The sequence below is a fragment of the Microtus ochrogaster genome, chromosome 18 (assembly GCF_000317375.1).
Source record: "Microtus ochrogaster isolate Prairie Vole_2 chromosome 18, MicOch1.0, whole genome shotgun sequence".
Lineage (NCBI taxonomy): Eukaryota > Metazoa > Chordata > Mammalia > Rodentia > Cricetidae > Microtus > Microtus ochrogaster.
In genome coordinates this window covers 47,602,231-47,628,533 of record NC_022020.1, presented here as the reverse complement: position 1 = coordinate 47,628,533, position 26,303 = coordinate 47,602,231, and the positions used below count along the sequence as shown (strand labels likewise).

The window sequence follows — 26,303 nt, the reverse complement described above, 5'->3', positions numbered from 1 at the left end:
TGTCTTCATAGCTCCTCCCTGGCTGGATTGCTTCAACCTCCTGAGGCAGAGGGGGGCAAGGAATTGTATCTCTACTTTGCCTGTGAGAAAAAATCAAGTCTAAAGAGAGTCATTTGACAGTAATGATGCAGCCAGGCAGATGCAGAGTGTCCCCAGGCACACAGCAGACCAGCTGAGACCCTGGTCCCTCAGAATTTCTGCACTGTGACTAATCCAGGAAGGCCTGTGAAGCTGAGTCCCTGGTACTGAAGGAGACGGGGTTTCCCAGACTGCAGGAAGAGGTTGAGCTCCTGGCTTCTTCGTGCTGCAGAAGAGGTTCCTAAGATGTGTGTTGGGGTCGGGGAGCAACACGAGCTCTAACATGTCTTTCTGTTGTCATCTCTGATGTCAACTTGACCCCTTAAGAATCTCTTACATTACTAGAATCTTCTCAACAACAACAACAAAAAAAACCCACAGGTGCACAATTTCTGATCAGCTAATTAACCCTTCTCTTTTGCCATTTCATCCAGTTAATGGCAGAACTGGTCCTATTAATGTGTGATTTCTTTTCACCCATATGGGACTCCCCACTCTGTGTTTTCTAACACAGCTCCCATTAAAGTACAAGAAGACCTAGCTGTCATTTTTCTCAGTTTCCTGTCTGGAGAATTTCCCAAACCTGAGTTCTCCTTTAAAACCCTGAGACCTTGGTGGCGCACGCCTTTAATCCCAGCACTCGGGAGGCAGAGGCAGGCGGATCTCTGTGAGTTTGAGGCCAGCCTGGTCTACCAAGGGAGTTCCAGGACAGGCTCCAGAGCTACAGATGTGGAAACCCTGTCTCGAAAAACCAAAAAAAAAAAAAAAAAAAAAAACCCTGAGACTTTTTGCTGCATCTGTGTGCCACCTCTTTAATGTCAGCACCCATTCCTTCTTTTCCTTCCTTTAAAGCAACTCAACTCATTTTCATTTAGCTGAGCTGATTTTAAAATAGAACCTTGTGGCTGCCACAGAGAGAGGAGTAACGCCGGTTATAAACACGATAAATTCAAGGATAATGAAATAGTTGTTGAAAAATGTCTTTAAAATGCTAGTTTGTGTTGCTGGCACGCTCTTTAATTCAAAGGGGAAATTAAGTGTTGTTGGGACAGCTGTTGATATGTGTTAGCACCACATCGAGAGTCCTCCTCCAGCTAATCAGGGGGCTTCAAACAAAGCGTTCCACTTCATCACTGTGTGATGTGGTGTCATCAAGTGTTTCAACCTTCATTCATGTCCCCAGATCCACCTCTAGTTCTCATTCATTGCTTGGAGCCCCATTCAGAATGCTTGGAGATGGGTGGAAGCTGAGCAGTCCTGGAGCACAGCCATTTACCTTTTGCACATCAGGAATCTGAGATCTCTAAAATCACATATATTTCCCCACTGGTCTTTGGTTCAATCTTGACTTTCCCGTTACCATGCGTTGCTACACTCTCCGATGCACACTATTGGGGCTGGGAGCTGGCCATCCATCATGGCTACCGTGCAGAGGCAGACGTTTTAAGGTTTTCACTTAAGTTGATGTCAGTTTGCCAAGGGTCCACTGCACAGAATCAGCATGATTGCACAAGTATGTGAGCTTCCGTTTGCTTCTGCATTGTTTACTAAGCTATCAAGGAATGAATACTAAGCAGTTTTATTCTTTTAAAATAAATACATTATTGGCTGAGATAACCCAAAATGAAGTTTTATGAACAACTCTCTATTTAAAATGACAGCTACAGATAACTAGAAAAAATTTCATATTCTGCCCAGCACCCTGAAGTTCTAGACCTGCTGGACCCCATTGACACACAGACATTGGTTGAAGGGGCAGAGATGAAAGAGGGAGGACAGAGGTAGCCAGAGTGCTTCAACAGTCCCGCTAAAGCCCCACAAGAGCTGCATTCTCTACTGGCTTCTCCCTACCAAGTCTGAACTTCTGCTTCTCACCCCTCTCGTCTTCATCTCTCCCACAGCATAGGCGGACATCTGAAACTTCCATCTCACCGCCTGGGTCCAGCATTGGGTCGCCTAACCGGGTCATCTGCGTATGTATCACTTCTTAGCATCTGCGGGGCTTTGCTTACCCCTGACCTAGCACCTGAAATGTTTTTAAACCCATTTGGGCCGTGCCTGTTTTATTCTCGGTGGCATACCAAATCTTGAGGATACAGAGGGGATGGGGAGGACGTGGACATTGTTCTCAGACACGCAACCTCGTAAACCAAGAGCCACAGCGGTGGTTTAAAGTTCAAGACAGTGTAATGACAAAAGAAACCATCCTGCAATTCTAAAATAAATCTCAGGCACCTCCTTTCCTATTCCTTAACTGAGACCAGGCAAGACAGCAGCTAGGTGATCAGAGTGGCAGGTAGAGGTGGAATAATATCAATATATAGGTAGTGTGGTTCAATAAAGAGATGGGAGGAGTGTCCATATACAAAAAAAAGGGTGGAGTTGCAACACTAAAGGAGGCTTTTCTAAACATCTGAGAAGCCCAGAAACAAAGTAGACCCCTTACATGTGTCTAAGCTCCCGCCTTCAGAACCATTCCCACAGGCAGAAGTGACAAGAGTTAATCTAGACGGCCTCGGGGGTCCTGTGGTTATGTAATACATGCATTCATTCAGTGTGTGCTGAGCTTCCTGTCTGTGATGAGTACTGTGCTCTGTCCTGGAGAGGTGGTGATGGACAGATCTGCTACCCTCTTGACACTGGACATACAGGCCATGGATAATCAGTTGTAACTATGACGAGTAGCAGGAGATAAAGACACTGTGCACTCTTATGATGCTACCAGTGACGGAAGAGACCTGACCGTCTGGAGCCAGTTGAGAAAAGGCATCCCAGAGGCAGAAAGACTGAAATAACAGAAGGAAGCCAAGGGAAGTGGGTGGCAGAACCAGGGAGTAATGAGATAAGCAGCATGGCTGACCACAGGGCAAAAGAACCAAGACCAAGAATGTGGGGGTATTGGACACAAAGGACCTGCCGCCAAGGATGGAGGCTCCACACATAATCCTCAAACCTGCCAGGCCAAGGTGGGCTTTGACACCATGGCAGGGTCATTCAGATTCACGTCCAACTTCTTTCTTAGACCCCCACACAAGGCCCATTAGTGACACTATTTCCTGTCCTTTCTTCTCCTGGACAAGAGAAAATAAGAAGAGTCGATGCTACGATTTCTATATCGGCTGCCACAGAGAACAAGCTGCTTTTTTCCTTTCTTTTTTGTGGTACTGGGATTAACTTCAGGGCTTTGTGCATGCCAGACAGCTGTTGAGCCGGTAAGCTATTGAGCTCCATCCCCAGGTCAAGACAAGTGACTGTGATCACAGGCTGTACTCATTGCAGATTCCTATCTAGGACATGTGAGAAACAGGCCCCTGGCACGGAGAATGACACCAGTCACAGCAGAATCACAGGGCTTAGTTTTGGGAATCGATAGTGTGAGAAAGTTATTGGCGGGTGTAAACTGGTCCCCAGAAGAGAGTTGGCTTGGTAAAGATGGCTGCAACTAGGAACATCTTTGCATTTTAGGGCTTAGCATCAGGCATTGTTTCGGAGTAGAGTTCAGACCGCAGCCTGTGACACCAGTTATGGGACATTGTGCCTCGGTTTCCACATCTAAAGGATAGTCTTTATACTTCCTTCAGAGAGGTATTGTGGTATTTAGGAGGGATCATTCTGGTAAAGACAGAGGCCTCACAAACAATGTTGCTCAATGGGTAACCTCTGGACCCATTCTTCTTCCAACGTGTACAGCTCTTCCCTTCACGCCTAATGGTGCTTTTAGTAGACACTGGAGAACGCTTGATCCTCTCGTGCCTTGGTTTTGTTCTCTCTCCTTCCTCTTCTCTCTCTTATCTTTCTCCTTCTTTCCTGCCTGTTTCCCTCTTCCCCAGGCTAAAGTGGATAATGAGATCCTTAATTACAAAGACCTGGCAGCTCTCCCCAAGGTTAAGTCCATCTACGAGGTGCAACGCCCTGACCTCATTTCCTACGAACCTCATTCCAGATACACCTCCGACGAGATGCTTGAGAGATGTGGCTATGGAGAGGTATTGCATCTTGCCCTCTCTGGGACTCTTGAAAGAGTCAAGGTGCTGCTGGGGTCCCCAGCCAACTTCATTATAGACAGCTTGGCCACCACAGTATTGGCCTCCAGACCCTCCTAACCTGGAATTTACAACTTGTAAATACTGAGAACTTTAATCCCAAAAAACCTGGCTTTAAATAAGGCACTAAATGTGTATTTCCATCATCTAATGGTGAGTAGCAGCACACCCTGTTGACAGGACTAGGCTCTTCATTCTTCCCGGTCCCCACCACGCCCTACTGAACCAGCATGCAAACTGAGAGCCTGGAACTATGCGTTACTTGGCCTGTTGCTTTTCCTACAGCTGCGAAATCTTGCTGATACTCAAGCCCATGTCTCTGATCCCATACCAGGCTCAAAGGACAGTGACATTCCTAAACCCTGGTTAAGCGTGTTCTCTCCATTGTGAGCTGTACTTAAAACCTCATGCCCAGAATAGGACACATATTTATGAAGATGCAGCCTCAGATGGACTTAGAAACCGTTCTATGACTGCTAGGTGTGGGGGTGCTCTGGAGAAGGCAGGAGAACTATCGCAGAATAGATACTGACTGGCCATGTTCCAAGAGATTTTCTTACCCCATTCTAGACCCTTGAGCTATAACAATTGTGCAGCAGGATCCTGGCCTGGGAGTAGGCTCCCAGGTACCTGTCCCAGATCCACCCCTCGCTAGTTTGTGTCCTTGGGCAGCGACAGGGAAACCAACAAGGGCTGGGTTCCATTTGGTTGAAGAGCCCAGGGCTGAGTTTTGGCTCCTAAAAAGGGCCTGGAAAAGTGAACCAAGTATTTGCAGACTCCAATTCTGAAGCTAGAGACCAGCACCCCTGGGTCAGAGCCAACCCCCAGATGGCTCTGGTTCACTCGCAGGGTCTTTCAGAAATGTAAATTAGCTGTCACTGTGTAAATGTTAGGAGATGTCACAGAAGCATCCGCCTTTCTTACTTGTCTTAGAAATTAAGAATCTGGTCAACGTTGAGTAGACATTCCAACATGGCTCTGCTCACAGCTGAAAACAGCAGCCAGCTGGGTGGACTGAGTCTCCAGCTGCCGTCTCCAGCTTGCTAGGCCCCTTACCATGCCAGCCCCCCAGTTTACAGCAGTGACCTGGTCCTTGCTCAGCCCTTAATGTGAATACTACTCCCCTAGACTTTGTCTTTGTGAACCACAGAGGAGATGTGAACTAAAAGAGAGAGACGGGGAGGGTTGAGAAAATAGCTCTGAGCTCCAAGTCAGGGAGCCTAGGTTCAGATCGAGACTAGCCATTTCCTGAGAGGCCTCGCGTGGCCTTGAGCTCTCCCATTAGGAAGGGAGTCTTCCTACCACTTTCCAGCAGTCTGGCATTCTTGAATTCCAAGTGAGGTGTCCTCTGGAGAGGGTCTCCAGGGGCAGCTTCAGGCCTTCTCCTTAACGCCATTTTACCATTTAACCATGTCCTGTCCCTTCCTCTTGCCCTCCTCTCTACCTTCGCTCCCTCCGTGGCTGGCTTCAAATTCTTCGCTTTTAAAGTCGCTGGGAACATTATCTCCTTACTCCCAGGTAATTAATCTGATACATAATGTGTTTTAAAAATATATCAAAAGCAGTGTTTGTTTATGATAACCAAGAAGGGCTCCCTGGTCAGCCATCTCCTGTACCACAGGGGCTTGATCCCTTAACCCAAAATGTTTCCCCCAAAAAAATCCCATGTGCCTATCAGACCCCTTTATGTCTCTGGAATCACCAGTCAGACTCCAGACACTGCCCATGGGTTCTAACCAAGGGCTCTGAGCAATGCATGAAAGCCTGAGAACTCTCTCCCACCCTCCGCAGGTTGTGTGATGACTTAAGCTTCCAGATTCTGTAGCATGCCCCCACACACACTAAAAGACTTGCACCACAGACCTTGCTCACAGCCCCACCTCCTCCCCCAGGACATCTATGAGAACCTGGACCTCCGGCAGAGACGGGCCTCCAGCCCAGGATACATCGATTCCCCCACCTACAGTCGGCAAGGCATGTCTCCCACCTTCTCCCGCTCACCTCATCACTATTACCGTTCAGGTAAGGCAAAGGAAGCCCCTGCGAGAATTGAAGAGTCTGGACAGTGTGATGATTACTTCCTGTCTCCGGGCTTCGGGGCTTTCTGGAAGCCCGTGGCCCCTCTAGTGACTAGTGGACCTAGACTGAGTCCCTAAGATGGGTATGCCACACTGAGAAGCAGCAAGAACGTAGGTAGGGAAGTGCCAGGAGAGGGAGTGTCAGGCAGCCCAGTGACCCTGGTTAGAGGAAGTTGCCTCCACCTCATTCTTCAGCCTGTACAACTACAAGAAGAAACACATAGCTCCAAGGTTGGGGTCTGGTCTTCACCTGAGGGCCCCACTCAGCCAGTTAAAGTATATACAGTCACCCTGAGGTAAGGGAAGTAACAAGCGTTTGAACGGAGAAAATGGGAACCTGAGGGAGGAGCCTATGCAGGGTGGAGTGGGAGGATAAGCCGGTAAAGGTATCTTCTTGGCAGACTCAGACTTTGGGGTCAAATGAGGGGAAAGGTCAGCTCGTTTCTGCCGAGGTGGTGCATGAACGCACAAGCTTCTTCCACTCTGGAGCTGAGCATGCTGGGACAGCCAGCCCACCCCACCTCTGCTGCCACCACCTCACTGCTTCCTTCAGTGCTGTCTCATTTAATGCCTGTTTTCTCTGTGCTTCTGTTCTCTCTGGGGACCACTGCCTGCATGCTCCAGGGCCTGAGAGTGGCCGGAGCTCTCCATACCACAGCCAGTTAGATGTGAGGTCCTCCTCCACTCCAGCCTCTTACCAGGCTCCCAAGCACTTTCACATCCCAGGTAGGCGCTGCCAGCCCGCCAGCCCCAGCATGAGTGCATGCTCCCTGGGGGTGCCAGATGCCTGAGCCACCTGCTTGATGCTGCTCAGGCACTGAGGAGAAGTCTGTTCCTGGGGGAGCCTTCCCTAATCAACCATCCATGCTAACTCATCCTTCCAGTCTGTTCCTGGGGGAGCCTTCCCTAATCAACCATCCATGCTAACTCATCCTTCCAGTCCTAACATACCTATGGGCTTTGGTCTCTTCTCCATATAACCAACCTTGATCAGGACCACAAGGAAGGGACAGGGAAGAGAGAAATGTCCAAGATTTGGCTTCTTACATTGCTGATTGACAGTAAAGAGAAAATGGGGAAAGGTGCTTGCCTCCGGATTCTTTGGCTTGAACCACGACGCCTGTAAGCTGGTGGTCTGGGGTCCATCCCTTGGCTTCTCTGGGTAGCCAGATAGTATTCTGGTCCCTGAGGTTGCAATTGAGCTCACTCCAGCCCAGATCTTATCTTTGTAGTGAGTATACATAAATGTATTCAGAGAACCAGCTGCCTAGAAAGCTCAATTGTTAGTGTGATACTTGTAATGTGTGGATAGAGATGGTGCATGAATGAAAAAAAAAAAAAGTTAAAGGGTAATTGAAGATGTTAATAACTACTTTATATTTTATATTGATATACTTTAATATATAATATATAGTATATGGTATACCATATTAATATACTGTATTTTATAATAGACCATATAAACAGGGATAAAAAGCCCAGAGCATTGTACAAGAGCAGCTAGAGTAGAGGAGGTTTTGCTAGGTGAGGTGAGACTTGGTGGAGGAAGTGACATTAAAGTTGGTGATGTGACGATCCTAGAAGAATCACCCCAGGCAGAGGGAGCGGCAGGAATAAAGTCCGTGTGCCCGGAGGAGGTGAGAGGAAGCCAGAGGCCTGGTTTTGTAGGTGTGGCCTTATAGGAAACCCCACCATGGATGTTGGAGTTGGCTTTCTATTGTTATGATAAAGACCATGACCGAAAGCAGCTAGGGAGAGAAAAAGGTTTATTTACAGGTTAGAGTCGATCCTACAGGTTATAATCAGTCATTGAGGAAAACCAAGACAAGAACTGAAGAGAGACCATAGAAGAATGGCGCTCACAAGCCTGCTCTACTAGGTGGCCCAGCTTCCTTTTTTTATACAACACAATGCCGTTTGCCCAGGTGTGACATTGCCTACAATGGACTGGGTCCTCCAACATCAACCATTAATCGATAAAAGGCCCTTATGGGTTTGCCCACAGGCCAGTCCAATGGAGATAATGTCTCAACAGAGCTTCCCAGTTCCCAGATGTTGCTATCTTATATCAAGTTGACAAAACTCAACAAGCTCACTGGGTTACAGTAGGGCCAGGTCTAGACCTGGTCTTCCAACTTTGTAGCCCCCACTCAGTCACCCTCAAGAACTTATTCTGTTGTTTCACTAACCCCATTCCCAACAGTTCCTGAGGGGCCCTGTATGTCTGACTCTAAGGGAGGGCAAGGTAGACAACTCTGCAGCTCCCTGAGGACTCTTGCACCGAGTGAAATGCAACCACTAGGGGGAGGAGCAGAGCACACTTCCGGCACCAGGCCCTGCTTAGCCTTCCCATACCTCTTGCATGCCCATCACTTAACCCACCTCCCTTTCCCTGGTACCATTTGTGTGCATCTGCCCTCTCTCCGGCTTTACTGGAACCTGTCAGGTGTGAGTGACAGTTCAACTTTGGGAAAGAAAACCTGCTGGGGGAAGATGGTGGCCTCTTGGGGAAAGTTGCTGACTGGCTCTCTCTTCTCAGATCAATTGACCAAGTGCTGTCTCCTCCCTGTCTCTCTCTCTTTCCTCCCCACTGTTCCTTCCTGGTCTCTGGCAGCTGGAGAAAGTAACATCTACCGAAAACCCCCGATCTACAAACGGCATGGTATGGTCAGAGGCAAACAAAGTTTGGCCAAACACGGAGGGGGGTGGTGTTATAACCAATACAGATGGCTCTGCTCAGGTTTCCAGGAATGAGACGATACAAGACCACAACATAGTCCTTCTTGCTACCCCCCAATCCCTTGGGGTGACTTTGTGTGTCCATGTCATTTCAAAAGAACAAGGAATTATTCATGTCCCCTAAATCCTTTCTTACCACCTCCCCAACCTACCTTGCCTGCTCTCTACTGCTTTGAATTCTGTGATTAGAGCAATCCCGGGAAATGCCTGCGTCCCTATGAGAGCTGCACTCAGAATGCTGATAATTCAAACTGTTCATTAGAATTCTGTGAGAGGCATAGATTCCTATACCGAACTTGGGGCCTCTGCTTTAAGCTTTTCTGAGTGTAGATGGAAGCTCATAGATGAGAAAGGAACAGGAAAGCACTTCCTCCTTTCATATTTTGTTTCCCTGGTGCTGGAGGTCAACCCTGGGGCCTTGTGCATGCTAGTCAAGCATCCTACCTCTTGGCTGCTTCCCTGGGCCCTCATTCATTCATTTATTTGGTGCTTTTTAAACAATGGTCTGTGGAACACCTGTTCCTTGGAAACTAATTTTAAAAATACAGACTCGCTGGCTTCCTCCATGACCCAGACTCTTTAAAATGAGAAAGGCTGGTGCCCAGCTGAGGAGTCCTCTCTTAACTCCTGTACCCATGATTCTGCCTGAGCTCCAGTACCAAAGTCGCCCATGCTGGGACTTCCTGCACTCATTAAACCTCAGGTGACTGCGCACAGCTTTCCCTTTGGGGAGGCAGAGAACGACTGCTGGTCTGGCTGCTGGCCTTTGCTCACTGTTCTAGTGTGGTAACAGAGGAGAGCATAGGCTTGGATTCGAGCTTGGAGATGGCAGGAACCATCCTGTACCCTGAGCCTAGCTATGGAGGAAGGGTCAGTGCAAGTATAAGCAGTGGCTCTGGCCACCAGAGACCCTGGAGTTGGGGGCGAGGCAGAGTCTCGCTAAGAGGCTTGCCTTAAACTTACTGTATAGCCCCAGGCTGCCTGGTTGTTCTAGACATTCTTGATGGATAGAACTGCAGATATGCACCTCCATGATCTCACTATGATCCTGCATTTAAACAGTCATCTTCCGTTTTCAAAGCTGGTGGAACAGTGAGATGTAAGCCTGTTGTATCTGTGCATGTGGCTAGAAATAAAGGTGCTCCCAAAGATGGTTTGACCCTCCCAAAGAGCATTAGAAAAGGCCCCCTGAGAACCATGTTTCTTAGGACCCTTCAGGTTTTCTAAGAGGGTTCCAAAAGATAGCACCAAAGCAGACTCAGGAGTCCAGGATGAAGGTGGCTGCATTATTAAGAGATGGCAAAAACACCACCAATCAATGGAAGGCGTGTAGGACTCAAGTTAAAGGACCAGGTGCAGCAGCAAGGGAGTGATGCACAGTCCTCAGCTGAATGAAAGCCCATTGATGCCAGGACCCTCTGCTCTGGTCCTTGGATCATAGACCTTGCCCCTGCTCTGGCCCTCAGATCACAGATCTTGCCTCCCTGTAGCTCTTCCTCAAAGGTGATTGGAGAGCCACACTTGTTTCTCCAGCCCTGCTCTCTGTCCTGTCTGCCTGTCTCCCCCCACTGTAAAGTTACTGCCCTGTGAATATTGTTTCTGGAGTAAGTACCCTGGTCACCTCTGCTACAGGATTACTTCCGGTGGAAGGGTGCATGATGCCAGGGAGAACCTAAGCTACCACACCGTCCTAGTACTTAGTTTAGAGATTCGGAAGCTGAGACAGAGAGAAGGGTAGTATTTACCCAGGACTGTGTTCAAATCAAGTGGCCTTAGCTGTAACCAGACCCCCACTCTCCTTACTCCCTGTCCAGGGCCGCTTCCTTCGCATGTAGCCTCCTCAAACAGGACATGAAGACAGCAGACCTAACTCAACAAGTTTCTTGGCCATGCCTAGCAATTCCTTCCTCGATGTGGTTCAAAGCCATGATAAAGCAGGCTTCAAAGATTTCAGGAAGGAAAGGGCCAGGCTCACCCGGAAACTTTGAGTTTTACTCTGAGGATATGGTTTTAATGTATACCATGAGAATCCATGGAATGTGCAGGAAGAAGCCACAGTCTAGTCAGTTCTGGTACACATTGGCTGGGTGGTCTTGATCAAGCCCTTTCCCGTCTCTGGCCTCAAATGTAAAATGAGGGGCTAGCCCAGGGCTTCTCCAGCTCAGGTGTTTCATGTCCCAGGCTCTCCTACCAGAGACCTCTAACCTTAAATAGCCTCTGCCTCCCGGGACTGGAGCTTGACAGAGACATAGAAGGGATGCTCCAAGCTGACACTCTGCCTTCTTGAAATGCTGTCCTTGGGTCCTTTGCAGGTGATTTGTCCACAGCAACCAAGAGTAAGACAAGTGAAGACATCAGCCAGGCGTCCAAGTATAGTCCAGCCTACTCACCAGACCCCTACTATGCTTCAGAGTCCGAGTACTGGACCTACCATGGGTCCCCAAAAGGTAGTATTAACAGAGGCCCGAGGGCCGGTACTCTACCATCCATATGGGGAGCAGTCACCAGCTCTTCCCACAATCATTTGTTGAGGATGCTGGGAGGGGATGTGACTGATTCTTACTCCTTCCACAGAGGGTGTTAGGTTCAAGCCCCAGACCCTAGGGATACACTGGGGAGCAAAACACGAGTTCCTACAGTTAGGAAGGCAACCTAGTGTTTCAAGGTAGAAGATATAAACCTTCCAGATGCCATGACACCCCACCACACCCCAAGCTGTTTCTCTCTGTTGTGTGGAGGAGTTCCCATCGATATCCACTTGGATGCAACATTTGACTTCACTAATGAATCCCCTTTCTAAACAGAGCTTTATACAAGCTCAGGGGTGGCTTCACTACCTCCTCAGCAGCCTCTACTTAGAGAAAGAGAATGACACAGATCAACCACAATAGGGGGGGGATAGCAGCAGTGAGGATGCCCATGTGAAACCGGGGGATGGAGTTAGGGAGGGAGGAAGGGAGCCAAAGGGCTGAGCGGAGAGCATACACTGGAACTAATCTTGCCTGGCCTCTACAGTGCCCCGAGCCAGAAGGTTCTCGTCAGGAGAGGAGGAGGATTTTGATCGCAGCATGCACAAGGTGAGTGGGCTACAGCATCGAATCAAAGACTTAGACTAGTTTTTTTTTTTCTTTTGAAGGACCCAGTTCAAACTCCTCTTAGAAGAAATGCATAGTTGTCAGGCGGTGGTGGCTCATGTCTTTAATCCCAGCACTCGGGAGGCAGAGGCAGGTGGATCTCTGTGAGTTCGAGGCCAGTCTGGTCTACAAGAGCTAGTTCCAGGACAAGCTCCAAAGCTTCAGAGAAACCCTGTCTCAAAAAAAAAAAAAAAAAAAAAAAAAAAAAAAAAAAAAAAAAACCTTCCACATGGTGTTTCCATTATGCTAATAAGCACATGAGAGGCGATGCAAGCTCCAACATACAGGAAGAGTTGCATAGGATATATGTAAATACTATACCACTTTCTACAAGTAACGACTTCAGTGTATGAGGATTCTCATTGCCCTGGAGTCAGGGAGAGTTCCTAAAACAAATGCCCTGTGGCTACTGAAAGATGACTGGGCTTCAGAATAGTTAATTTTTAGGTTTTTAATTTCAAGTAAAATGGGGAGATGAACCAGTGGCTGCAGGCAGAGCAATGCGGTCTTGTCACCAGTTAGACCTGTTTGGGGACGCACCTTCAGAGCCTTACCCAGACCTCAGGACTATTCGTGGAGCACAGATGAACTCACAGGAGTTCACAAGGAGAGAGAGTTCTGGAAGGGTCGGCAGAGGCTCCTGTCAGGCACAGTGGCTCAGTTATTCTTGATATTGCCCCATTGCCTCCTCCTAACTTCATGTTCCTCCCTGCTAGCTCCAGAGTGGGATTGGCCGGCTGATTCTGAAGGAAGAGATGAAGGCGCGGTCAAGTTCCTACGCGGATCCTTGGACCCCTCCACGGAGCTCCACCAGCAGCCGGGAGGCCCTGCACACCACAGGCTATGACATGTCCCTCAATGGCTGTAAGCACTGCGCTGTCCTGGCATCTCTTGGCTGCTTGCTTTGGGCCAGGCCCCTGGGAGGCACAGTCACCACATCTAATTCCTCCCTGCAGTAAGAACCCTACATCTGAGCTAGGAAACCAAGGCACAGAAACCCCAAATCACCGAATTCATAGAACTGGATCTCCCTTTCCCTGGGATTGTGTTGGACCATAGCCAACCCCCAGATTCCATCTTTTGATTTAATGAAGGGATCAGGAAAGGCCATGAAGGTAGCCCCAGTCTCTGTCACTTTCCTGACTCTTTTGCCATCCTCCTGAGCCTCTTCTGAGTGTGGAACACAGACTGGGCCAAGGGCTAGATGGGGCACCAAATAAAACCATGCTGTACTGAGTAATCACAGCCCCTCTTGGACCATCTGGGGCCTTGACTTCTAATTAAGTTTGTATATATATATATAATTGTCATATGAATGGCTTAAAAATACAGGGCCTCTTTTCTAGGTGATGAACCTCCCATCACTTAGAAGTAAATGAGCAGAACTTTGTCAAGTCCTTTCTCACACAGCTCCTTCCTGTCCTTGGAGAGGTGCACCCGTTCCTTCCTTTCTCACCTCTGTGGAGTTCAGTCCTACCAAGGCTGTCTCCAGACACTGCTTGCTGGGTGATAGAAGGCATTGTTGGTTAATCCACTGTGCTCCGGATCTTTGTAGACAACACTACTGGTCCTTACAATCCACACAGTGTAGGAAACACTCACTCAACAGATGAGAGAAGTAGCATTTATCCACTTGCCTATGGCCAGAAAACCAGGAAGTGACTAAGCCATGGTCAGACCTGATTTGGAGGGAACCTAAAGTCACGAACTTTCACCTCTTCACCTTGCTAAACCTTGATTTTGGTTAGACTGAAGATGGCATGGAATGGTGAAAAAGTCAATTTTATGGAGTATTATGTGTGGGTTAGGGACTTGCTAAATACCTTTTTAAAAGAATGTGTGTGTGTGTGTGTGTGTGTGTGTGTGTGTGTGTGTGTGTGTACACTTGAGTGCGGGTGCTCATGGAGGCCAGAGGCATTGGATCCCTTGCATCTGGAATTCCAGTTACTTGTGAGACCCCTGATGTGGGTAATGGGAACTGAACCTGGGTCCTCTGCAATAACAATGTATGCTCTTAACCACTGAGCCATCTCTCCTGTTATTGTGCTAAGTATCTTATTGTGTTGTGTGATGTTGTCTTAGTTAGGGTTACTATTGCTGTGATGAAACGCCATGGCCAAAAGCAACTTGGGGAGGAAAAGGTTTATTTGGTTCAGGCTTCTACATCATAGTCCATTACTGAAGGAAGTCAGGGCAGGAACTCAAGCAAGAAAGGCAGGAGCTGATGCAGAGGCCATGGAAGGGTGCTGCTTACTGGCTTGTTCCTTGTGGCTTTCTTAGCCTGCTTTCTTTTTTCTTTTTATTCATGACAGGGTTTCTCTGTAACTTTGGAGCCTGTCCTGGAACTAGCTCTTGTAGACCAGGCTGGCCTCGAACTCACAGAGATACACCTGCCTCTGCTTCCTGAGTGCTGAGATTAAAGACATGCGCCACCACCGCCTGGCTCAGCCTGCTTTCTTAAAGACCCAGAACCACCAGCCCAGGAGTGGCACCACCCGCAGTGAGCCGGACCCTCCCCATCAATCACTAAAAAAAAAAGTCCTACAGGCTTGCCTACAGACCATTCTTATAGAGGCATTTTCTCAACTGAGGTTCTCTTCTCTCAGATTACTCTGGCTTGTGTCAAGCTGACATAAAACTAGCCAGTACATATGCATTCTTCACAGTATCCCTACAAAGGCTAGACTGTCACTCTCATTTTACAAACAAGAAACTGAAGGATGATTAAATAATTTGACTGATAGAATATATGACGGGCAGAGAGCCTGTATGCACTGATGAGACCGTTTCCCTGCCTAACCCATGTGGGGCGCTGGTTTCCATCTCTGGCTCTGGCTCTGCAGGGCACCAAGACTGCTTCAAATTCACCTGTTGATTAGGGGTGCAACTGAGTGAAAAGGAATGGCCTAACCTGTGTGAGGCCCTGTCCTCCATCACTGGCACAATACATAAAAACGTATGGAAACAGTCCTACATGCATACATACGTGCATGCATGCATGCATGTATACACACATATCCCAGGTTCATCAATGTAACAAATATCCCAGAGGATGTATTCCCTGACAGGTGCTAAGAACTGGGGCAGGACGGGGGTGCAGCAGGGAGGATAGGAAGAGTGGTATTTAGATTCGACAGTAGGAAACTGGCTATCTGGAAAGGAGTGCTGACTGAGCTTCCCCCACTTCCTAGCAGCCAGAGTCTTTGAGTATGAAACCGTGTTTCTTTGTAAGCAATAAATGTCTCCACCGTGCCCGTCTGTACCCATGAGCACTAATCTGGACTTTTCTCCCTTGCAGCTCCTCGTTCACACTACCTGGCTGACAGCGGTATGTTCTGCCTGCCCCACCATAAGCCTCTGGGTCTTGTAAGGACAGAGCCATGGCAATCACAGCTCCCCATAGCTCTAATACAGAGTCCTAGTGTAAGTTAGTCCGCCCATCGTCATTGTCGGATTGTGGGTCTCCACTTGGGGTACTTCCAAAGGGAAGGAAAGGTCATATGTCTCTTGTACCCACCTGGGAACCTGCCTTTCTGGTTCTGAGCTTAACTCCAATTCTGAGACCTGTGGTCAAAACGCAAGCATCTGTCCTAAGAGGATAGATGTGTACAAACCAAGGCTAGAGCGTATAAAGAGGTGCTTCTGGTTGGCCTAGAATTCTGCTGGAGCAGGGTTCCCCAAGACAATCTGGGGAACTTGCAGAGAATTTGGCGTCTCCTGGATCCCACCCCACTTTCCACTAGGTTGAGGGTAATATTGGTCAAATGTCCCCAGGGAGAGTAACCTTGGCTCGGGGATCTGACCGTTGTTCTGGCTCCTTTTTAGATCCTCTCATCTCCAAATCTGCCTCACTGCCTGCCTACAGGAGAAATGGGCTGCACAGGGTAAGGGCCGTGCTGGGAGCTTCTGCCCCAGATGCTCACACTCCAACCCCTATGGACTATACAGGGTAAGGGGGCTGTGCTGGGAGCTTCTGCCCCAGATGCTCACACTCCAACCCCTATGGACTATACAGGGTAAGGGGGCTGTGCTGGGAGCTTCTGCCCCAGATGCTAACACTGTAACCCCCGGGACGACCTGGAGAACCGAGAAGAGGCTTTGGGGTGGACGTAGGGTTGCTGGAAGTGGTGGTAACTTCCCCCCTCCCCTCTGGTCACCCAGTAGAGAGAGGTCCCAGGGAGAATCTGGTGAAGAACTCTGTACCACACACAGGCTTTGCCAGTGCCAACTAACTTCACACCCCAGGCAAGGTCGTCACTAATGTGAAACCCATTTTGTGGGTGGAGCAATAAAGGCAAAAAGAAGGGAGCTGCATGCTTCAGTTCTCTCACCCAGTGAGAGGGAGAGCCAGGATTCAAGCCTTCTGGGCTCTTGAGCAGTTCAGAAAACCTCCATTTAAATAGTGAGCTAGTTAAAGACTGGAGGTGGGGGGGTGGGGTATGCCACTGAACAAGTGTTGGGGGCAGGACGCAGAGACAAGTATTGAGTTTTAAGCCCTGACTAAGAGCCACTGTTCCAGGTTCTGAGGGTCGACCCTACAGCGAAGGAAGTCACTATTCCTGTGAAGTTCACAGTTCTAGTTAGAAGATGAACAAGAAGTAAGAAAATGTAGCCGTTGGGTGGCCAGAGGTGCCAAGTCGAGAAAAAATAGCCAGGGGGGGTAGAAAGTCTATAAGACAGGAATAAATTTAAACAAAGGTCTGAGAGCAGTATGGGGAGGGACCTCGACACTTGAAGATCTGCAAGAGCCCTTTTAGACACAGAGAAGTATAACACCTAAGTCCATGCTCCAGAGGAGAACCTCGGTCCCAGGTCACGTGGCCAGAATGGAAAGAGGGAGGGCCGGAAGTCGGATGGAATTATCACTAGAAGCCATATACCTCAGGAAGGAACTTCAGAGGGGGGTTTTTAGATGGATCTGTCTGTCAGCTGTGTAGAGTAAACACTGCAAGCAGGTCAAGAGTGGGAGCCGTAAACCTACTTATGGCTTAAGACCATCTTAGGGTGGGACCCGTAAAGCGGCAGGGCACCACTGGAGAGGATGGTATATACGGCCTTTGCCTACGGAGAAGCCTGTCTTCAGTGCGCTTGGGTCAGCATTCATTCATTCAGCAGATTTACTCAAAGCCTCCTCCCACATGTCAGGTTCTTCTCGGAGTGCTTAGAACCTGTAGTTGATCAAAACAAAAGATCTCTGTCCAGGGTCTAGGAAGACGGCTCAGTGGTTCAGAGCACAAGCTACTCTTGTAAAGGACCCAGGTTCGGTTCCAAGCATCTACACAGTTGCTCACAACTCTCTATAACTCCAGTTCCAGGGACTCCAAGGGCTTTTTCTAGCTTCCAAGGGCACTAGTTACACACACACATGGTGCACGAACACACCTACAAACACTCATATACACTTTTAAAACTGTCTCTTCAGAGTTTATATTCTTGTAGGGGAAAACAAAGTATTAATAAGTAACAACAGGAAATAAATCCAATATATACAATGTTGGAAGATAGTATTATAAGAAAAGAAAACGGGTGAGCAGGATAAAGAAGGTTGAGATTTCATGGAAGGGGTGACTTCCAGTTGTTAATAGGGCTGTCTCTCAGGGAAAAACTGGTACTAAAGGGCCATTCCACTGAATTAGTGGGCCCGTACTGGTTGCCCACCGCATGCTGGGACTAAATTGCAGGAAGAGCTACATTTCCCTAAGTTGAGACTGAGACCACTGAAAGAGTCCCGTGCCTCAGGCCTGGTCCACATTCTGGAGGTAAGCAAGTGCTTCTGGGAAGCAGTGGGCTTCTCAGGCCAGCCCAGCTCTATGTTCCCTACAGACACCCAGCGCCGACCTCTTCCACTACGACAGCATGAACGCGGTCAACTGGGGCATGCGAGGTGAGCGCTGCTGGCTGGAGCTGCAGGGGCAGGCCATCCCGAGACTTCCCAGAGACTCCCGATAGAGCACTGACTGTTGCTTGACCTGCAGACCATGGCTACCGGTTCTGTTCCCAGGATGGGCTCTGTCTAAACCCTGAGTTCCCACTCTCTCCTTTTCCTACTCTTCCCTCATCCTCTCTAGTTCCCAACCTTGGGTGCTTTCGAGGCCATCTGTCCCGTCCGGGCTCTCAGAGCATCTGAAAGTGCTGATTACCCTGTAGTACTGGGCTAACGCTTCCAGTCAGACATGGTAGAGGGAAACACAACTGTGCAGTGTTCCCAGAAAATCCCCCACGAGATTCTCTGCCAGGAAGACTCTCATGCCAGACTCCCCTGGCTGCTTGGAGTAGGCCCTGGCTTGAATGGCCATGACACAGCCTCCAAGGGCCCCTAGATGATGGAGATCATGTCCCCAGGCTCCATTACCTCACATCCTTCCTCCTATTGCACCTCAAAAACTACTTTCCTCACAAAACCATCTCAAGAACAGCCAGCCCCTCCCACCTCCAGCCAACTACCATGCTCACACCAGCCCTGATGCTCCCCATGATAAACTCAGGAAGAGAGGGGTTCCCATAGCTTAGAGCAATCACTGTGTGGAGACCTGATCCACAGGACATTGAGACAGAAGCCAAGGTAGTGATGTACAGCCCAGAGGCGGGTTCTGGTTGGTACATGTCTCTTTTCTCTTTGCAGAATACAAGGTAAAGAATACATAGACCCTGGGGTCTCCAGGATTCTGGGAACCACTACCTTGGGGAGCAGCAAGAGGATGGCAGCACCATCTATGCAGGGAAGAAGCATAGATGAAAAACCTGTCGGGACTAACATTGTCTCCCCTCGGCCCATTGTCCCTGATTCTCCCTTAAGTCTTCTCTAACCCTTTTCCTGTCCCTAAAGACTCTAGGACACCAGAGGGCCCAACTGGGCGGCTCAACAGCCACCAACTATTAGACACATTCAGAAGGCCTTGGGCCTGCTTTAATGTGAAGTGCCACCACCAAGCTTATCTTTAGCAACGTTAGGACACTCTGGGGACCATGCCAACCCAAGGAGGGCAGACCCAGCCCTTCCTCCTGACTAAGTGTCTGGCCTTAGTGGATAAAAAAAGGAGCCCAGGGTCAAACTGAAGCTGATAAGAGACAAACTTACCCCCCACACCCAAGCGAGACATGCCCGCCTTTCTCCTTAGATCTACCCGTATGAGCTGCTGCTGGTGACAACAAGAGGAAGAAACCGGCTGCCAAAGGATGTGGACCGGACACGCTTAGAGGTATGGACCGGCATGTCTGATTTGCCAACGTTGTAGCATGACCTTGTCATCTATAAAGTTCACAATCAAGAACCTGTTTTCTTTAAAAAAAAAAAAAAAAAAAACTCAAGAAAACTCTCCTAGTGTTTTAAGTTTAAAGTTTTGCATTAGGGCTCCATTCATAGCAATTTCAGGGCACAGTCTGAACGTGTCTGGCACTGTATAGCCCTGAGGAAGACGTTTGGGTTGAAGAGAACCCATAGTTGCCAGAGCCGACCCCACTTAGGGACAGACTGAGTCATTTAAGGACCCATTGAAGCTTGTTGCAAGAGCAGAGACTCGAGCAAGCTTCCACAGCCCAACTGCTGTGCCGTTCTGAGCTGTCCCCTCTTCAGCTCAGTCGGTGCCTGTGGTGCACAGCTGCCAATGTCCTCACCGGAGGCAGATGTTCTGTCTGCAGAACAGCAGCTAGGTCTGGTCCCTGTGCACTCAGGGCTGCACTAGAGCCAGGTCTTGTGATGGGTGTGAGGAATGGGGCAAATGGCACTGCTTAAAGGACGAAAGCATAAAGAAGTCCCACGTTACAAACCTGCATTTTGCTTCTGCCATCACTAGGTGGGCAGCTTCAGCCAGGTGATAACACAGCGGCAGCTGTGTGAAAATGTCAGGCTAACGCTTCCCTCAAGCTTCCAAGAGGAGCAAATGAGGATATACATCAAGCCCTGGGCAGAGTTTGGCAATGCGTAAGCCAAGGATTAAGTGCTAGCTAGATGTTAGGATGCTGCTATTCAAAGCATGTCACTAAGTCCTACTTGCTTGACACGGACGTGCAGGAAGGGGTAGGTAAGGTTTGGATGGGAGGGAAGCATCATGAGCAGTTGAAACAGTATGGATAAAAAGTGCAGCACGGCCCTGGGCATGGCACTGGGTAGTACAGATCATTTAGCGTGGAGTGCCCACCCCAGGCTACCTCTGACCTGGAACTTGAATTACCCTGACTCATGATGTGTCCTTCCTGCCTTTCCACGGCTTTGACTCTTCCTACATGCCCTTCCCATCCTGTGACTGTCTCAGATCTTAGGGCCTTGCTCTACAGACCACAGTATCCAAATCCTTCCCAAGGCCTCTCCTAGGATGGATCACATGCCTGGTCCTCCAGCCTCCGCTTACCTTCATCAAGCACAGTTCAACTTATCTCACCCTCATTAATTTCAATCCCTCGGCCAGACCCTGAGTTTCCTATGGGAAAGACTGTCTGTCCTGCACCATGGGACCTGGTTAGGAAAGATGTCAGAACACATTTGTGGACTAGAACGCAGGCTTCCTAAAGAGGAAGTTTTGTGCTCTTCAGGAAGTGCATGAGAGCCAGCTTTGCTTTGATGCTTAGAAATTCACCCAGGGTAGAGGCAGAAGGGGTGGGGGTGGGGGATGCCGCAAGTGAGCCATGAAGCTCTGTAAGTATACCCAGCTCTAATGTCCTGAGTCAGCAGCCCAAGAACCCTGGGTGATTTTTATTCACATCTTCCTAACAAGGGGCTTCAGGTGCCTGATGGTGCTGAAGGGGACAGCTCCCCGCCATCTCTAAAGAGCTGCTAAAGCATCTCCAGGGAGCTCCAGTTTCCCCGAGCATCAGAATGATGCATCACCCAGTGAGCATCCATCACACATCGTTCTCACCCCAAACCAGATAAATCACAACCTGGGGAAGGAGCTCAGGTCAATCCACCATGGCTTTTAAATCACCCAGGGATGTCTAAAATGTAGTGCTGAGTTAGAAACACTGCCCCAGCCTCTGCACCAGCTCTAGACCCTATGTGCCCTCAAGAAGTTCAGAGTACAGAAGTTCATTTATCCAATAAATATTTATCATAACTCTGTTAAAGAGCTAGCAAGATAGCTTAGCGGGTAAAAATGCTGGCCATGCAAGCCAGGCAACCTGAGTTCAATCCCTAGATGGCACAATCCCTCTAAACGTGCTCTGTGACATGTGCACCCCCAGACACACATTACATATGTACACACAAAATAATAGCAACTTAAGTTTATAATTTAGAAGTTCATACTAGGTGCTAAATGTTGTTCTATGTATTTACATGTGTCTGTGAATCAGAGACCCTGATCTCTCAGAGCTTGCATTCTTGTGTGAGAAAACAGACACTAAAGGACACAAATGAGAAACAAATGTGACGCTGTGCTAGCAGGTGATACGGGGAAGGGTAAAAAGCCAAAGAAGGACAGGACACGGAACTGGGAGTTAGGAGAAGCGAGCTGTGGTTGCAAATAAACTGACGAGAGGAGGTCTCACCTGCTATGTGACCTCTGAGCAAGTTCTCCATGCTTTTGTGAGCACTTTCTGGGCAGAGGAGACTGCCAGGACTGAGGCTTTCACACATAAGTGAGCTGTGTGTGGTAGAAGATATCAAGAGGTGAGTGAGGCTGGGACCACAGAGCACAGAAGATAAGAGGAGAAGGAAGTAACATCACAAGTGGGGATGGAGTCGTCTGTTTAACCGATTCTCGAAGAGCTCACACCGTGTTAAAAGTGAGCGAATCAGGCATGTCCATGAACTCTGTGCTCAAGAGTGAACTAGTTCACTCTTGCCATCCCAATGAAGTAGGTGCAGGAATAGTCCCTTTTTCTAGAACTGGAAACTGAGACTTGGAAGGGATTGCCCATTTGCCCAAGGCTATACATCCATGTCTATCTAAAACTGTGCTAAAATAGCTCGCAGTGGCAATAAGTCAACAACCTGGCTAATTGTTGTGTGGCTGTATGCATAAATCTCACTGGGTGTCCTTCAGTACCCATTGAAGATACTAAATGCTCGAGAATCCAGGAAGCTTGCAGTCAAAAGATAGGCCATATATTTTCTTTTAAAATAAACTTTATTATAAAAAAACACACAGAATTGATCAGACCAAGTGTATACATCTCAGTGAGTTTCTGTACAGCTAGAATAGCCATTCTGAAGCTGTGGAGCTCCATGCTGGGTTGACACTTGGAATGCACTTACTTCCCTTTTAAACTTGATTTTAAATCTCATTTTGAAAATGTTTAGACCTCCAGGAAAAGTGTATGAATAGGAAAATGAACACCCACCTACCCTTCACCTAAATCTATCAATTCCTAATATTTTGCTACATTTTAAATGACATATACTTCTAAGTCTAAAGGCTTTTGACATGAGCCTTCAAGATTTCTGAGAACAGAGAAGAAGGGAAAATAGAAGGGAGGATGGGAACCTGCCGTGAAATGCAGAAGAGTGTTTGCTTATATGGCAAACTCATTTCCATACACGGAAAAGAAAGGACACTCCAGTGGGTAGAGAAATATAAGCAGTGAGGTTTCTTTTTTTCCATTCTTCTGATGAGAAGCCTGCTAAGTCATTTTTAAAAGTATCAATAAGAGTCAGTACACCCTGAATCCTTGGGTGTACCCCTTTTTTCTCCCAAAGGGGTGTTGGGTAGCATTAATCACATGTACTTATGGACATAGATACATGGGACATGAATTTCTAAAGGGGAGGCCAATGTACAAATCGAGCTTGGATAAAGTCAACACCCAGCAGAGCTGGAAGCGAGGGAAGCCTCTACAGCCAGCATGCATACCTCCAGAGGTCCCCCAGGAGGGCCGCCTGCCCCTCAATCCATTCATCATACACCACGCAACTTCCTTGCTCTGGCCCTGGGCCAGGCCCGGGGAACCTGCAGTGAAGTACAGAGACCTCTGAACCCACAACTCGCATCCTCATGGGGCCTGTGTTTCCTCCACACCATACAGCGCCACCTGTCCCAGGAGGAGTTCTATCAAGTCTTTGGCATGACCATCTCCGAGTTCGAGAGACTTGCCCTCTGGAAGAGGAACGAACTGAAGAAGCAAGCCCGGCTGTTCTAGGCGTAGGCTCTATACATATAGATGCATTTATATAAAGATGTATGTAAATCTCTATCCTGACGCGCGATATAATCCTCTTGTATAATGGGACACAACATGCTGCCTGCCATGAGACTTGCTTTTCTGTACTGTCAGGCAAGCCCACATCGTCGAGGTATTTTTATGCTCCTTACTTCTCTTTTCTAAGTACTGTGGGAACTGGGAAGGGATTTGAAGGGACTCCATCCTTTTACTGGGATCCTTTTTATACTGAAACATCTGTCCCACCTTGAGTCCCCAAGGTCTAACTCTCCTTTTGAAAGGTGCCTGGAGGGATCTCTACTCCCTGCTTCAGGACCATCTCCCAGTCTCCAGGGCTGATGCTGACCTTCCAGTTTTCACTGTGGTCACAAATGGGCCCTCCGGTGGAAAGGCCACCGTGATCCACCCAAATCAGTGAGCACCTCGGAGGCCTCTTGGAGAATTTTCTCCACACCTCCAAATAGGAGCTAAGCGCTCTGTGGGGTGATGCAGTTAGATATGTGGGCCTCAAATCCATTCCTTACATTAGTACAGAGTGGATGGGCCCTGGCCTCTCCTCAGCGCAGCAACCCCTCCTCCTTCGACCCTTGGTCCTGACCACACTCCCTCGTGCAAATCTAGAATTCATGGTAGGAAAAGGAAAACGGCACTTCCCTTCCCCCTACCACCTCCAACTGGCTCCTCTCCCTGCCCCACAGTGGTCCCAGCACACACTCCTACCCTTCCTCCTTTATAGGAGAGGCCATTGTTGCAGCCTTCAGCCTTATTACAGTCTATGTGCCTGATGACCTACACACCACAGGGCTAATGTTCCCACCATAGCTCCAGCAAGCATCCGAGATAGACACCCCCACCCCTGTCCAGGGAAAATAGGCCACAGCCCAAAGAAAAATCTTGGCCTATGCTACTGGTCCCTCCCTAGATGGCAATGCATTCATATTGGACCCACACACACACTCATCCCCTTGGGTCTGCTACAACATTGGTTGCATCTCCCAGGGGAAGCTTTTAGAAGCGTGGATATTGAGGGGATTCCAGAATGAGGCATTGAGCAGCCCTGCTCATGCTCTGCCCCCAGAGACCTCAGGGACTGGACTCTTTCTCTTCCTGCGACAGGTGAAAACGGAACCTTCTCTCACCACCCCTGCTACCATTCTGAGCTGTTTACTGGTGGCCGCTCTTCCTTCTTGGAGACGCCTGTGTCACACTCTTTGGGGGTCATAGAAGAAAGATGGAGACGTGTTAAAAAGACAAGGATGGCGCTCGAGATGCTGGTGATGTGGCATAGCAAATGTACAGCTGACTGCAGCAAACCCTTCCTGGGCACCTGCTGAATGCTGAGCACGGAGTGGGGGAGGGGGGAGGGGCACTGGGATGAATCAAAGAGGGCCCTAGTTTCAGGGGCACACCTAGTAATAGGAGTCCTGGTAAGACGTACCAGACATATCGGATGCAAGGCAGAAAGTGACGGACGGAGGCCTGAGAAAGGATGTGTGACATGACGTTGCTGAAGGTGTGTGCAGCCGGTGCAGACCAAGGACGCTTCTAGACGAGACTGCGTGTGCGCAAAACCAGGAAGGATCTGAGGAATCTGCGAGTTGGAAGGGTAACAGGGTGGAGGGATTATGAAGGAAGTCTAATGTACTCTCATTTAAAAAAAAAATGTCACCTCCCTGCAACTTCTCTTTTTGGCCAATGTCTTTCAACTTTCCTGACCCATTAGAAACATCCCCAGCCAGATGCAATCATTGAGATTGCCTCATTGTCACTGGTTAACGACTTGGGAGATTGAAGGGCTTTTGTTATTGTTGTTGGATATTTTTGTTTCCCATAAAAGCACATCATTTCAACCCAAACTCATGTCCTCTTGTCTTTTGGAGTGGGGGGAGGAGTGAGTAGCTGGCATAGGAACAAGCTGACTATGCACAAAAGTAACTAAGGACCAGGACTGGAGTCACTGAAGTTCTTAAGGCAAAAAAAAAAAAAAAAAACTTAATTCAGTAGTTCTCAGCCTCCCTAATGCGATGACTCCTTAATACAGTTTCCTCGTGTTATGATGACCCCCAACCATAAAATTATCTCACTGCTACTTCATAACTGTAATTTTGCTACTGTTTTGAATTGTAAATATCTGCTATACAGGATATCTGATACAGGACCCCTGTGAAAGGGTCGTCCGACAACCCCTAAAGGGGTCAAGAACCACAGGTTGAGAACCACTGCCTTAGTTCAATCAATAAGCTTTACAGGAAAAGAAATCCGGGGATGGCAGTACACGCTTGCTATCCCAGTTCTGGAGAGGTGGGAACCATTGGATACCTACAGCTCCTGTGCTAGCCAGCCTTGCCTGATTGGCAAGTCCCAAGTCTTGCTGAGAGAGCCCTGTCCCAAAGCACAAGGTAGAAGCATCTGGCTAACAACACCCGAGGTTGTCCTCTGTCCTCCATGTATGTACCATGCGCACATGCACACAAACAGACAGGGTCAACACTATGTGGCTTGTTCCTTGCAGAATGCAGGGTGCTTGAGATAGCAGAGGGGGTTTCAGTCACAAATAAGACTCTGTAACCAAGGTCGTGTTAAATACCACCAGTGTGCCTGTGCAAAGGACTAAAGGCACATCCTCTCATTTAGGCCCCTTAGCAACCCAACAGGTAGCCATAGGTAACACCCCCATCTCACAGATGGAACCACTTTGAAGATACATAATTACTACCAGGAGGGCCAAGATTCCTCTCGGCCTGTCTAACTGGACAGACCAGCTTCCCATTCCTAGCAGGTAAGTCCCTTTTACCTGCAAGTCCAAACTGCCTTCTTAAAAGTGGCTTGGATAGTAAGAGCAACCCGAAACCCAGAATGCAAGATCTCTGAACTCAGCAGCTCAGCAATGCCATCTAGAGTCAGATCCTTTGCGCCCCTCCAATCCCATCATCCTTTCTATCCTGGCATTTATCCTCTGCCCGTGTGTCCCCTAGACACCAAGGATCAGCTGTGATCCTAGGCGTCTCCTTGCACAACCATATTTTAAAGACAGGAAAGAAATTTCCCTCCACATGTCTAATTTAACAAGGAAAACGTTCCCAGAGCTCCTGAGTCGGCTTCTGCTCCGGCCTTGCCCGTTGGCACTAGGGAGCACA

The 26,303-nt window shown here is 48.6% G+C and overlaps 1 protein-coding gene across 7 annotated transcripts in view; it reads left to right on the top strand.

Annotated features, from left to right (window-relative positions):
* Positions 1–25,019, top strand: part of Ablim3 (actin binding LIM protein family member 3) — a 116,905-nt gene extending 91,886 nt beyond the window's left edge. For 3 of the 7 annotated variants that reach the window (XM_005356180.2, XM_013349538.2, XM_005356179.3), the window contains 15 exons: positions 1,980–2,051; positions 3,909–4,064; positions 5,610–5,639; positions 6,014–6,143; positions 6,824–6,925; positions 8,814–8,861; positions 11,251–11,385; positions 11,954–12,015; positions 12,789–12,936; positions 15,371–15,400; positions 15,898–15,956; positions 17,896–17,956; positions 18,695–18,702; positions 19,191–19,271; positions 23,032–25,019. In XM_005356180.2, the coding sequence (XP_005356237.1) occupies positions 1,980–2,051; positions 3,909–4,064; positions 5,610–5,639; positions 6,014–6,143; positions 6,824–6,925; positions 8,814–8,861; positions 11,251–11,385; positions 11,954–12,015; positions 12,789–12,936; positions 15,371–15,400; positions 15,898–15,956; positions 17,896–17,956; positions 18,695–18,702; positions 19,191–19,271; positions 23,032–23,145 (1,236 nt within the window). In that variant the 3' untranslated portion in view covers positions 23,146–25,019. The remainder of the gene's footprint in view (positions 1–1,979; positions 2,052–3,908; positions 4,065–5,609; positions 5,640–6,013; positions 6,144–6,823; positions 6,926–8,813; positions 8,862–11,250; positions 11,386–11,953; positions 12,016–12,788; positions 12,937–15,370; positions 15,401–15,897; positions 15,957–17,895; positions 17,957–18,694; positions 18,703–19,190; positions 19,272–23,031) is intronic. The other 4 variants (XM_026783364.1, XM_026783365.1, XM_026783366.1 and 1 more) reach the window with 4 other exon arrangements.
* The last annotated feature ends 1,284 nt before the right edge of the window (positions 25,020–26,303 follow it).